Here is a 14,939-nt window from a genome sequence, read left to right on the forward strand (position 1 = left end):
TGTAACAACAGATAACCTAAGATATGACCTACATATAGCACAAACAATTAAGAAAGTTCACAAAAAATGGGTACTCTTTACAGAAATAAAAATTATCTAACATCTCTAGGGTTGCCATTGCTGGAACCCATCTTCTATCAACATTTCTGTATGCTTCCTCAATTTTCACCAATCTTAACAAGGCAGATTTAATTAAACTTGAAATCTGCTACAATAAAATAGCTAAATTTACAACTGACTGCCCACATCATACCCACCACTGTCACTCCTTAAAAAAACTCTCCTGGTTAGAACTCCCACAACTTCTATCCTATAACCAATTAACCTTGGCACACAAACCGGTATATCAACCTGAAAAAAACCCGGCCCTTCTAAATATTCTCCAGCCCCATACCGCAAACAGAAGTCTTTGCTCAACAAATAAATCTCTACTACAAATGTCCATATCCACTAAGAAGGCAGGGGACTTGCTATTTTCTCATCATGTAGCAACAAGGTGGAATTCCCTATCTCACAGCATCAGAGCCACCACAAATACCAACCAATTCAAAAAGATTCATAAAAATGATCTTAATGACACATGGCTTGGCTACTGTACTACTCTGGGTTAACTAGTTTTAATAGCTTCTGGTCATACTTTTTCTTCTTCCCTGACCATCTAATAATCTATGCTCGCTCTCATGTGTATAATCTCTAACCTCATCTTTTTCTATCCAATTTCCCCCCTACAAACCCTTCCACAGCTTACTTTGAGAAACTACAATATCTACACTACAATATGGAATTATATCAGGTGATTGTATAATACAAATGTCAGCTATAACAGCACAGAACTTAATTTCTGGTGTACTGTATGTCTTGTATATTTGTTTGTACAATTTCTTGTATAAGTTTTGCATTATTTCTTGCATAAGTTTTTTGTATAATCTCTGTATGTGGAGCTTTTCTCCCCGGGCCTCCGCTGAAAATGGGTCTTGTCCCAGTCGGACTTTCCCGGTAAACAAATGCAAAATAAACTTTACAGTCACCATTTTGCGACTTATGTAATGACTTAAAATATTCAAATGGTAGGTTACACAAATTGTTGTCCTACTAGGATTTGTCATGTGATTTGTTCATGTATAAATCTGAATGTAAGTGAATGCTTATTTATTCTAAAGAAGTCCACTGACAAGGGATGTATTTATTTATTCACAGATTTATTATTTGTTGACCAGGTTAGATCCACTAAGCTAGTAGCCCCTTTTCAGGGGAGACCTGAAGTAGTATTTATACTACTAGGGGAAAATTGTCCGGGGTATTGGGGAACTAACTCTACTCTTTTCAATAGGTGCTGTGGGATCTTTTATAACCAGCTGAGCTACCACCAACTCAAGCAGATGGGACCTTGGTTTAAAATCTCATCTGACGGATGGCACACTCAGAAGTGCAACCCCCCCCCCCCTTATGCTGCACTGCAGTGTTAGCAGTGGATGTTTCTGGTGTGGGAATAAAACCCATACCCTTTTGCATCAAAGGCGATTGTGCTACCTTTTGCACCACAGAGACTGCTTTTGGGATGAAAGTGCTTAATAAAATACTGCCCGTTGTGACACTTTTTGGTAATCTGTTGTAATGGTTAGGAAATCCTTTTAACTTGCACAGTTCATAGCAAATGTTCTTATTTTCCAGATCAAAGGAAACCCTAACTTCCTTGGACTATGTACTGATTAGACTCATTGCTGTATAAAACACCCCCTTGGAGATGCATCTTACTACGCATATCAAGCAAATGGAAAGAACCTGGGGGTTTGTAACTGAACAGATGATGGTCTTAAAAAAATCTAAACTACAAAGAAAGACTGCAAATTTTATGTCTATACTCATTTTCATACAGACTCCTTGGGGATGATCTGTGCCTTGCTTGTAAAGCTAGAAGTCCAGTAGTCTAAGAACCCTTATACTTCCAATATGTCAAAAAATCCAGCTAAGACTGAAGAAAGAAAAAAAAAACAATGTGAAGTTGGTTATACTACTATACTATCCTTTACACAGTTTCCTACTGTGGCATCCTTGGTGGGAAGTAGCCATTCATTAAGTGGGGGATATAGCCAACTGACTCATCAAAATGCAACTAGATCACATTCACCTCTCTACAACAGTGGGGTGCCTTATGATGATCATCATCATTTTATTCAAGAGTTAGCGAAGGAGGTAGAAGAGGTGAACACAGGCAGTTTTTATTTGTTGTTAAAATCTTTGTATGATTCTGCCACTTGTGAAAAAAAACTGTTTTGCTACGGAAAATAAAAACCATAACAGTTACTATTGGCAAATGCAACTTGCCTAAACACACACAAAAGCCTCTCGCAAGAAGTGTGGCAATGCAACATCATTAACAGAAATACCCATATCTGATTATATAATATCCCCGAGTCCAATTAAAGTCTTAATTTTGTCCATATTCCTCCACCCAACCATTGTAATCATGGTAATGCTACTTACTTTACGCTTGGGTTCTACATGGAGAAGAAGATTGTTGACTATATCCAATATCATAGCATACTGCACAGGATTGCTCGAAATCTCCAGATCATGGTGAATTAGAGTGAAAGTGTCAACAGCTCCTGTGTTGGTACAAAGGAAAAATAAAGTGCATTACATAAAATGCAAAGTCCAAATACAGCAGGTTCTTCAAGCAGAGGTGTTAATGTTCTTATCACCTAAGTAGTACATTCTAATTTTCCCTATGATAATACACAGTTGATATATCTTACAAGTTTGCACTGACATCATTATAGGGGTATATCTAAATTCCATCCCAAAATATCACATATCTGGTGCATCTCCTAACTGAACTATGCAAGATTAATGTATAGCTATGAACCATGTGTTAATCACATATCAGTTACAGGAAATTTAATCATATCCATGCACTTGCAAAAGTGTTCTCATCCACATTCTGGTACTCTTTTACTAGTATGTCAGCAGGAAGGAGTCGCTTGTACACTTCTAATAAGCACAAAGACAAACGAAGTATGAGGGAGCAAACCTGAAAAGGTCAATGTCAGCAGCACTGAACTGCCAGAGGCAGAAGTATGATAATGGAATAAATAACGGAGGTTTCCTTACAAAACTGCTTATAGCGGAGACCTGTTAAAGCTGTATGCTAGCTGGTAGTCATATACTTTGCTGCCAGTCTACAAGACGCAGCCTCTGTATAATAAACAGCTTGGGAGTGCATCGAAATAGTTATGCCATGCTCTTTACAATATGAAGAGAACTTTAGTGACCTAGCATTAAAACTCATAGCTGGCCACTAAATAACACTGGGTCCATATTAAATAATCAAAAGTTGAATTCACAGAACGATATTTCCATCGAAAATACCCTTCAGCGAATTCTGAATATTGCAATCGCAGTACAGTGATGATCGGAAAATTTGCCCTTTCCTCACTGTAGTGTGATCTCAGCGATGGTATATATAATTAGCGTGGGGTGTGGGGGTTGCAGCCCCCCACAACAGCGAATTAGCTGAACGGTATTTTCGATTGAAATACCATTAGGTGAATTCAACTTTTAATTATTTAATATAGACCCAATAACACTTACATATACTGTTAAGTTAATTGCCTGTTTACACACAGTTCTTAAGGTAGGTGACACAGACAGGTGTCAAGGCATGCCATGCTTCAAAGAGAGCAGACGAACTAGCTGGGAAATGGTAGAGAAAGCCAAGGGGAAAACATGTCAGTTGTAGGAAATAAACAGGAGTTGGTTAAAAAGTGGTCTTTTGAAACATCTCACCAGTACCCACTGCAAACAGACCAAAAATGGAGAAATTAACATAATTCAGTGGATGTCTGAAAAAAATTATTTTGGCTCTCTGGTATATTACACAGAAGAAACAGTGGCTGCATGCAATAAATGTGTCATACAAAAGAAGGGAACGGAAGTATAAATATTGAACAATAAACTGTATTAATGCACAGACAGTAAAGGTGCCTTTAAACTGATGTAGGGAACACACAGTCATAGAAAATGATAATGTATGCAGATGAAAAAAGACTGCGGTGGTACATGACGCAAAAGGCCGGACTATAATATGTTTTGCCAGGAACTTGGACAACAAAGGGGTCTGTTTAACAAATTAATAAATAATAAACAGAAACTGGACTTTGCACCCATCATGCAAAAGTACAACTCTAGACGTTTTAACTAGATCAGTGTTACAATACTGAATCTTGGGAATTCCTGCCTACAGGGGCACGTGGTTGGCCACAGTACAAGAGTACCAGAGAATGTCACCATCCCTTAGCCAGCAGTCACCCTCCATACCCAACATAAGGATATCAGTAGTATGAAAGAGTCATCAACTGGTGCAATATTCAGGTCTTTCCTGCACAGGGACCAAGGGTCCATCTATACCAAAGGTGCACACAACCAAACCTACTGAGGGCTCAGACTAGTAGTACCAGCAGAGAATAAAAGGGGGTGAGAGAAAAAAAAGAAAGATGTAAAGAGGGGTAGGGAGGAGGGACAGGGTACTACAGCAGTGATCTACTCGAACAGTTAAAATTATGCCAAGTTCCTAACACAAATGTACTATGTTCAGCACAGTCAATGCTGCAGCACTAAATCTTGGGAAAGACTCACAAAAGTAATCATAAATAGGTATTTGGCAAGAGCTCAGGGCTGTAGAGATAAAGCTCTGCAGAATGGTACAGGCAAACCCTGCCATGCCTTTGGAGATAGGTCAGACGACCAAGTGGTTGCTTACAGAATGGACTGAGTTGTGGACCCTTTTAGAAAAGCTGCGGTTACTGCACTTGCCCTGGTAGAATGAGACTTACTGGAGATAGGAGTCTCCTTGCCATGACGGCAATAGCAGAAGGAAATATAGTTCGCTATCCATTTTGATATGTCTGTTTACCCGTAGGTATCCCTTTCTTGCCTCTGCAAAAGATACCAGAGCTTGGACTGCCCTTTTAAGCAATTTGTACCTATGCAGATAGAATCTCGGCTGTTTGTAAACATTCAATGAATGTAGGATGGACTGCTGCATATCTGTAAGTCATGCTCCACTCGAGTAACCCACACGTGCGACCTCAACTTGGTCTGTGACATCAATAGGACTTGGTGGGACACATTTGTGTCCCAGAGACTCTTCCCTTCTATGGAACAGACTCCCTCTCCATGCCAAGCAGAGTAAGTGCAACCAGGATAACTGGATGGGGAACAGAAAATACACCCCTGGGATTCCACCAGTGTCCCTGCTGGACGGGGGCACTGGTTGCTGACTTGTCGGAACATGGGCTAATTTCTTGGCTAGGGTTGTAAGGGCATCAGGGCCAATAGCCTAGTAACTTCTTATGATCCTGTCATAATTTTATTTCGCCCTTTTTCCTGGGTATTTGGGAAGAAGTTTGGGAGATATAAGGACTAGCTAGGGCAGTCCTCTCATACAACTGTGTGAAAAAGGAAGGATTAGTCAAAAGGGTGACTCTTGTCATTATGGAAAGACAGAAAAGACTCCTTGCACATTAGGGTGTGTAATTTAGAAAATGTGTCTTGCAGAAGTACATGGAACTCAGCAAACCTTGGCTACTTGCAGCGCTTCAAGAAATGTTTAAGTTCTCAGACTATTACTGCACTTCTTTTTCACTGTTTAAGTGATAACTACTTGAATTTTGCAATTTTCTAAGCATTTAAAGTGTATTTTTGCTATAAATTGCCTTTTTTCCTTTACTGTTTGGTACTTGAACTGTTTATAGTCTTGTAATCTCATTGTAGATGAGTGAACTAGCTAGGGAATAAGTGTGTTTTTACATTAAGAGGACTAAGGTCATCCATCTTGTGGCAAAAGTTGTTTGCCTGGTGTATCTGAGCTGGGAAGCACTACATAGGGACTCAAAGTGTGGTTGATTTTATTGGCGACAGGGGTCAGGAGTTAGATTTCACTTTCATTTCTGCTTCTATAAATAGGCTTGTTTGCATTCAGTTGCTCACTGCACCGCAATGGTTGGTAGTGCCCTGCACAGTTATCTTTACCTGTAAGACTAGTATAAAGGACTGTAACCTGCAATTTATTGAATAATTGCAGGGAGTTAAACTCAGAGGAGCTAGCTTGTACATTAGACTGCATCAATACCATATAATAGCACATTTTGTCAATACTTCTTGTGGAGTGTTCCCTTTTTTATTTGATTTTCCTTTTGGAACATCTGACCTACACTTTGGTTGTTTATGCATAAACTAACACTAATACGATATCCTAGCACTACTCATCTCTTGTCTCTAATCCTAGAAATCACTCTAGGATACTTTTGTAAAACCTTGTCCTTAAACCTTAACAGCCAACCCTAATACAGGTCTGGACAACATAAATACTCAACTTCCAAATGTCTCTGTAGCTAATTTGGTAGATATTGGTATCCTGAGACAGTATAGCAATTGTCTCGTACATAGGCAGTAGCCTTTTAATCTTTAAAGAAACTTATACAATATGCAAGAGATGTACAAACACAAGTTCCCTGGAGGCAAAAATATCACTTACAATGTTAAGTAGAACACACACACACACACACACACACACACACACACACACACACACACACACACACACACACACACACACACATCTTATTCTGAGGTACTACAACGCAATCTCCCCAAACCTGAAAGACCTAAGCCCACAAATGGCAATGCCTATCCTCAGAAAGTACTCCAACAGTGCAAGGCTACAGTGCCTTCCACACATTTATACCATCAGCCACACGATCTACATTAGCAACAAATACACCTCAAGGTTTTAAGCAGGATGATACCCTGGAGTTCATCCATGTGCAAATCACCCTACATAGAGTCCATAACCATATCTTAGCAGCTATAGGTCACTATTTATGTCACAAGAATCCTACAATTCTTATCTAGATATACAGAAGGCACTCTCCATCCAACCACTCTATTCGTGAGAGACTTTTATTACCCCACTATAGACTAGGAAACATACACTACCTTCAAATTGCAGGTACAAAGTTTCCTGGACTTTATTAACACAAATGCCCTTGATCAGTTAGTGTGCACTCCAACCATAGGTTCAAATATACTGGACCTAGTCCTCACCAATATGGAAGAGCGCCCCTCCCCCCATGTTACATCCTCACTGGTGAAGTCAGATCACAAAGCTGTCCCCATTGAAATAAAAATTTACTTGGAAAACCTAGCAATATTTGTTAGAGTTAGAAACTGTTCTAAAACAAATTACATCCTATTAAGTGACAGTTAAAATTCAATGCCCCCCTAACCTCACATTCAAGTCTATGCAGAATTGTTCACAGAGACACTGTACAAGCATGAAAATGGCTACAACAGACTAACACAAAACAAACCTGAAACACAAAACACACTGGTGGACTCCTAATCTTAATAGGGTTTATAACAAAAGGAAAAAAAGTCATGGCCAAAAATCTGAAAGAGCAACTCTCATAATAAAAAGAGCTCACTAATTAAACTAAAACTGGAACTATGAGGGCTAATTAAACCTAACAAAGGCAATTACAAAGTTAAGACAGCCTCTCAGGCTAAAGACAACCACAAGGCCTTCTACAGTTATGTCAGAAACTTCAAAAGTAACACACAGCAGTGTGCTGAATTGGTAATAAATGGTACCACCTTCACTGTGCAGAGTGACATAGCAAACCTGCTGGCTGAAACATTTACCTAAAATTTCAATTCCCCCCACTCTCCCTTGTAATCTCCCAGGAAATCCCTACTTGCATGACCCCCCAACTATTAGCCAGAAGATGGTTATGGCAACGCTTGCTAAACCAAAAAACAGCCTCAATGGGGCCCAACAACATCACAAGTTGTCTATTAAATAGCCTGAATCATCACCTATCAGAATCACTTCAGTCACTTTTCAACTACAGCTTCAAAACAGGCTATGTACCATGACAATGCAGGCACAGCTGACCTTAGGCATAGGCCAACTAGGCGGCCCACTAGGGTGCCGCTCTAGCAGGGGCACTTTTCCAGTGATATGGATGATGTAGGTAGACCAGGATGGGGGCACAGGGTGGTGTTGGGGAGGCCGCTGTGGAGACCTTTTGCCTAGGGCGCCAGCTGACCAAAGGTCAGTCCTGAATGGAGGATGGCAACGGTTATCTTCCTTCACATGGGTGGATTATCAACTGACCTCAGAAACAACAGACATATTACTCAAACTGGTCTATTATGCAAAGTCATGGAATGAATTATCATGGAAATGATCAATAAAAGACAGTGGCAACCTACAGACACTGGAACCATCTCAGTTTGGTTTTGACAGGGGAAGGTCATGCCTGCTCAATGTGGTAGACTTTTTTGAGGAAGGTAACCAAGGCAACAGTTAAAGGGAAAATGGTGCACACATCTTTACCTAGATCTGGCTAAGGCATTCAATACAATACCCCACTCAGGTACTGCAGGCAAACTCACTGAACAAGACATAAATCCATACATAACTCAATGGACTGACAGCTAACTCACAGACAGGACCCAAGAAGGCAGGATTGGTGAGACCACCTCCACCAAGGGACAGGTCACCAGTGGAGTACCACAAGACTCCATGCCTGGCTCACTTCTGTTTGGCATCTACTTTTTGGAGCTAAAGGCTAATATCAAGGGCCTCTGGCTCATCAAGTTCACAGACAACTACAAATTGTGAGCGATCATAAACTGACCCTATGATATCAAAATCCTGCAAAAAGGTTTGGCACAGGCAAATGACTGGTGACAAAGCCACAGATTAAAACTTAATGCAAAGAAGTGCATTAAAGTGAAAATGTCAACTCAGGCAAATTACTCCACTGATAAGTCACCCAGACGAGAAGACCTGGTAAATAGAGATCTGGGAACATATGTAAACAGTAATCTGGACTTTGATCAACACGGAGCCAAGGTGGTAAGAAAATCATTCTATATTGCCCAACTTATAAGTAAGGGTATGGCATCCAGGTTTAAGGAAGTTATAGTACCACTCTACTCTGCCCTTACCAGACATATCATTGAGTAACTGCTCCCTTCAGCATGTACCTGACTAGGTATATGCAACAGCTGGAATGCCCACAGAGGTTCCTCACTAAGAATAATCTAAGGTATTAACACACTTTCCTATACAGATCACCTTACAACCCTGTCTATATGCTCTGTCTTTTACAGGTTGCTGAGAGTTGATCTGTGCTTAGCATATAAGGCATCCTTTAATCCAGCCCTGATGGACCTTTTGCACACCTGCAAAATGAACAGCACAAGAAACACTAGACAGATGTGTGTCAAAGGATCCCCATGCATTGGAAAAGACTCACCATCCGTGTGAAGCAGAGTCCATCCCTAACCATATTCAAACAGAACGTTGACCATTGGATGAGAAACCATAAGTTCATCATGGGGCTGGCCCCCATGTCTCTTACAGACAGAGACAGACAGTAAACATTACCTATCTAACACTGGACCGGAAATCGTAAATAAACCCCAGGCTGGTCCCCAAGTCTCCTACAGTCAGAGGTCAACAGTAAATATTCCCTAACTAACATACTTCCCACATAACTTTTTTATCAGCCCCCTAACATACTCCTCCAATTTAGACACACACATTACAAAGGGACACAACTGAACTGGGTTGCAAGGCTAGGCTTATAAAAATTCTGGTGGTCATTAGCCTTGTATACACCTATGAGCCTAAGTCAAGGCTAGCAGAAGAGTGGTTTCAGGTGAGCATTTTGGTGGGTAGTGAGTTGAGTGGCTCAAAAAGGAAGCAAAGTGAGGCTCTCTAAAACAAAGTCAAAGTCCCAGCTATGAATGGGGTTATCTCCTGAGTGGTCATAAATGTAACATCCCTTTGAGCAGTTGCTTCACGTGGGAATGACTGCAAGGATAATAAAGGCATGTACCTTGTTGGAAGAATAGAACAAATCTTCTTTGTACAATGAGGACAAATAGTCCAGGACTGATTCTAAAGAAACTGCCATAGGTAGTAACCTCCTTAGATTGGCACCAAATAGATATGCTTTTCCAGTTAGCAATACAGGACACCACCTGGTGTTAATGAAATGGTTTCTTTGAAGCCGTTTCTTAAAATTAGAAGCTTAAAACACTAATGTGACAGATATATATATATATATACACACACACATTTATTTTATTTTATTCAGTTTTATATATTTTTTTTGTATATACTTTACATCTTTATTAAGGCAGCTATCAGTTATTTAGTATGGTTTACATACTGTCACTCAGTATGCATAATATGTAGCTATTTAATACGTTTTATATACATGTATATACATATAATTTCTACTTTGTCTTTTTACTATATACTGTTTAGGCACTGGGGTTTCTTAATGACTTGAATCAATTTATAAGGTGTTAATTGCTTTATGCATTTAAGCTGAGAAACTGTTTGGATGTAGTCTGATGAAGCGACCACAGAGGTCGTGAAAGCGCTTACTTTGAGCTCTTCAATAAAGATTTTTTGCATTTTTCATCGAAGTATTATTGTGCTCATCTTGAACAGCCATGGTGGTTTGGCTCTGCTCTTCTGTTGCTGTGTTTTTGTAAAGTAGTTTACCTAAGGTTTTATTAGGTTTGTATGTGTCAAGAAGGAGTCGACTAGAGCTATGGACAGTACAAGTAGGAGTATAGAGGGATACTAGAGTAGAGAGGAAGGACAGGCTGAGGGTTTATTTAGTAAGGAGTGAGTGATTTGTAGCTGGGATAGAAGTAGTAGATGGGGGAGTTCAAGCCACTGGAGTTATTTTAGGCAAGGCAGTGGGCAGATTTGTATGGTAGGTTGCTGGCAAATCTAGCTACTTTCTTATATGTTTGTTCAAGTTTGGTTATTAAAGTGGAGTGTAGATGTCTAAGTATAGGAGAGGTGTTGAGAAGGTAAGGTAGGAGGAATGCTTGTGCCAGACAAGGTTTGGAGTCAGGAGAGAGGATTTTTTTTATTTCTGTATAGCAGTCCCATTTCTAAGGTTTTTTTTAATACACTTGTATAAGGAGGTCAAATTTTAATTGGTCATCAATTATGGTGCCGAACAGCTTAGTGTGTGACCCAGCTTTAATAATAGTGTTGCCCAGGGATGAGATGATGAAGATGGTCTTATGATGGGTGACAGATTTAGGAATGAAGAGAAGGAGTTTGTTATTTTTAGGGCTGAGGATGAGTAGGTTATCAGTTAGCCATTTTTTGATGGTGAGAAATGAGCTTTGTGTAATGGACTGAAGGTGACTGATGTTATCAGAGAAGGAAATAAGAGTAGAATCATCAGCGTACTGTGTAAGGGAGAAGATGCTACAGGATGAGTGGAGGTTATTAGTAAAGATGTTGAAAAGAGAGCACCTAGAATACAGCTTTGGGGAAGACTCCTGTCTGGGCGAATAAAAAAGAGGAGCAAGCGGTTTGCCATCTGACTGACTGTAACCTATTAGAAAGATAGCTTGAGAATAAGAGGATAATGAAGGTAGAGAGGTGAGATCAGAAAGTTTTGTTAGTAGGTTACAGTCAGAAACAGTATCAAAAGGTTTAAAGAGGTCAAGGAAAAGACATGACAAGTTATTTTTTTGTCTCTAGCCTCTGCGACAGTATGTGTGAAAGACAGCAGTGCAGTGGAGGTACTGTGATTTGACCTGAAGCTATGTTGAGTGGGGGTTAGAAGGTTTTCCTGAATTAGGTATTTCAGGAGCTGATTCTGTATGCATTTTTCGAGGATTTTAGAGAGTGGGGAGAGAATGGCAATGGATCTAAAATTAGAAGGATCGGTAGAGTTGCCACCTTTGTGTAGTGGTATGTTGTAGAAAGATTTCCAGATGTCAGGGACAGAAGATTCTTGGACTGATCTGTTAACGATTATTCAGATGGGGTAGGCTATAGAGGCAGCTGCAAGTTTAAGAAAGAGAGGAGGTAGGTTATCAGAAGAGGGGGAGCATAGTTTTAGTTTAAGCAGAAGAGATTTTATATAAGCAGTGGGGACTGGTTTAAGAGAAAAGGGGTGGTATTGGAAGTAGAGGAAGAGGTGCTACTGGAAGTAGAGCAAGAGGTAGGGGGAGGATTTTTATTTTGTCAGTGTGGGTTAGTTTGCGGATAGATTCAATGAAGTAAGAGTTAAGAAGTATGGCAGTTTCTTGAGGAGTATTGTAGGGGTTAGGGGTAGTTGGTCTCCCAGGATGGAGGATTTTATTAATGGTGTGCCAGAATTATTTGAGGTTAGAGTGGTTGGTGGATTGGGCCTGATAGTAACATTTTTTCTTATCTTTATTGATTTGCATTTTGGTCATGTTTCTAAGTTCTTTGTATTTCTGGAGTAGCATAGTGGATTTAGTTTTTAGCCATTGTTTCCAAACGCCATCTCTTTTTTTCATAAGGAACAGAGTGTCTTTTATGAGTCAGGGGGTATGGTTGGCTTTTATTCTGATTTTCCTTATTGGTGAAAGGGAGTTTAAAATATCAAGGAAAGTATGGTTAAATTCATGAACTGCATCACTGAGGGGGAGGTGCTGAAGCTAGGACCAGTTAACTAATCAGAGTCTATTACTGAAGGTTTCTGTGTCAAAGCTGGAAAGGTTGTGGCAGTCTCTGTATAGGTAGGCCCTGGGAAATTGAAGAGAGTATCTTTGCACAAAAATAGGGAGATGGCCACTCAGGGAGTCAGGTACAGTGCTGGGTTATGGTAGAGGTTTGGGTTGGAGATAAGAATTCAATCCAGAATGGAACTATTATTGTGGTTTTATTTAAGCTTGTGAACATAGTAATTAGCTGGTTGAAGCCATAGAGGTTAATGCTAAGATTTGGAGAGATGGTCGATAGTTTTTTTCCAATCAGTACTGACATCACCCAGGATTAATTGTCTCATAGGGTATATGGAGTAACAGCCATGACAGGATAGGTTCAAGGATGGGTATGTTATTTCCAGGTAGTATATAGATGGCTGCTATAGCAATTTTTTTTTTTTTTGGGGGGGGTAGGGTTGATGTGAGAATTTAGAATAAGCAGCTCACAGCTGGGTGTAAGTCTGGGAGGGGTATAAGTAGGGGAGACAAGTTGCTCGGAGTACAGGATTGCAACCTCTCCCCCTTTTTTGGAGAGTCTGTCTTGACAGTAAATGTTATAGCTGTGAGGCAAGATTTCACTGTTGGAGATGTGAGGTTTTAGCTATGTTTCGGATAGGGTCAAGATACGTGGAGAGTGGTGGGCTATCCAACAGTGCCCATGTTTTGAGAGAGAATGATTCCTCTGCCAGGCATGCCTGCAAGTCACAGACCCCAAAGCAGCTGCCTGCATGTTGCATCCAAAGAATCATAGCTCCAGTTAAGACAGTGTCTGGACAATTGGAGGCTAATACTGCACAATCCTAGATGTCCCTCTTGAGGTTCTTATTTTGAATCCCCATTGTCTTGACTTTAAGCTTTTGCTTTACTGACTCAAGGTATTAGAAAGTGTGAAACCAACAGCTGAGAGCTCACATGGCCAGGTACCTTAAGTATGTTCTTTTCGTGCCAAAACAATCTAAAATCCAAATTTCCCACTTTCCTCTCAGTTTACAAAAATCATTCTTTTTAGCATTTACTAAATATGAAAATCTCAACATCACAATTACTTCAGCCAATTTTTAGGCATACACCTCTGAACCTAACTGTCCTTGCTCTCATTCTTAGTTTTCTTCATAGCAAAAGGACTTGGTGCCACCACTATCCTTTGGTTTAATGAAAACAGAATAAGACCTCTGACCATCACCTGCCTTGCTCTTATGTCTGCTATTTGACAGATCTTCATCTAGCATCTTTCATTCTTCAGCCAGTTTTACAGACTATTCCCTCCCAGCTTCTCAGTCTCTTAGGTACTCCACTACCTCCTGGGGATTTAATAAAGACCTTGTGCCCTCTGCCTCAGAGTTTCTTCATGTATACTGGGTGCATCATCCTGTATCATATCCTGTTCTAGCAGCGCTCCCTGATTACTGCATTGTCAATCAATTTCCTGAACTCTGTGGTGCCTGAGTAATACATGCTGCACTCAATAGCTGGTCTTTCAATGTGAAGTTTTCTATCCTGACCAGTATATGACATGACTTTCTGTTAACTGTGTTAGCTCTAAAGCTCAAAAAATGTTAACCCTAACCAACAGGCTTGATGCTACTGTACAAAAGCAATCTAATCACGACCTTCCATTCACACTCACATACCTATAACAGAGAGGTTATTCCTCCTTGCACAGTCCTTCATGCCCACATGTTTCTCACACACTTTATTCCATTTCCAAATCTGCTGCCTTCTCCCTCAGTTGCTTGTTCTCCTTCTTTAACTCTGTAACAGAATTAGAATGCTCAGAGACAGCATTTTTGATCTCAGCTGTTCTGGACATTGATCTTTCTATAAAGTTATCAAGTCTGAGTTGACTTTTCATACTTACTCCAATATTAAGACAAGTGCTGCCTTTGGTATGTCAACTTGTTCTACTGTGCTTCCACTTTCTCAGCTGCAATATAACCTAGACCACCCAATGGTATTAACTAACTTCAATGGCTTTTAAGAATTTTTTTTCTTGCATTTACACTATGGTGATGTTCATGACTTAGAACAGCCTCTTCACTGTAGAATATAATTTAAACTACACTTAATGTTTTATTGCTGTGCATCTACCATGTATTATACAGTCAAGGTAGCAAGTGCTGCATGACTGGACTTAGATCTGTCAGCAGACCCTTAAGGTGCTGGATTAGGCACTAATGAACTACAGAAAGACAGCAACGGCAGTAAAAGAAAACTTATGAAACTACAATTCCATCTCAACATCTACCAGTCATTGGCCAACCCAGGAAGCTTGGCTTGTAACTCTAAAAGGGAAACTATACATCAACAATGTATTGTTAACGGAGGAGATACATGCAGCAGGATAGCAACAGTGTCCTGAATGAACAACA

General features: G+C 40.1%; 1 protein-coding gene across 1 annotated transcript in view; it reads right to left on the reverse strand.

Annotated features, from left to right (window-relative positions):
- Window positions 1-14,939, reverse strand: part of KIAA0100 (KIAA0100 ortholog) — a 2,229,983-nt gene that overhangs the window by 566,292 nt on the left and 1,648,752 nt on the right. Inside the window, exon 29 of the mRNA XM_044054400.1 lies at window positions 2,485-2,606. Within this exon, the coding sequence (XP_043910335.1) occupies window positions 2,485-2,606 (122 nt within the window). The remainder of the gene's footprint in view (window positions 1-2,484; window positions 2,607-14,939) is intronic.

This window comes from Protopterus annectens, chromosome 13.part0, assembly GCF_019279795.1.
Source record: "Protopterus annectens isolate FY-2018-M chromosome 13.part0, PAN1.0, whole genome shotgun sequence".
Lineage (NCBI taxonomy): Eukaryota > Metazoa > Chordata > Ceratodontiformes > Protopteridae > Protopterus > Protopterus annectens.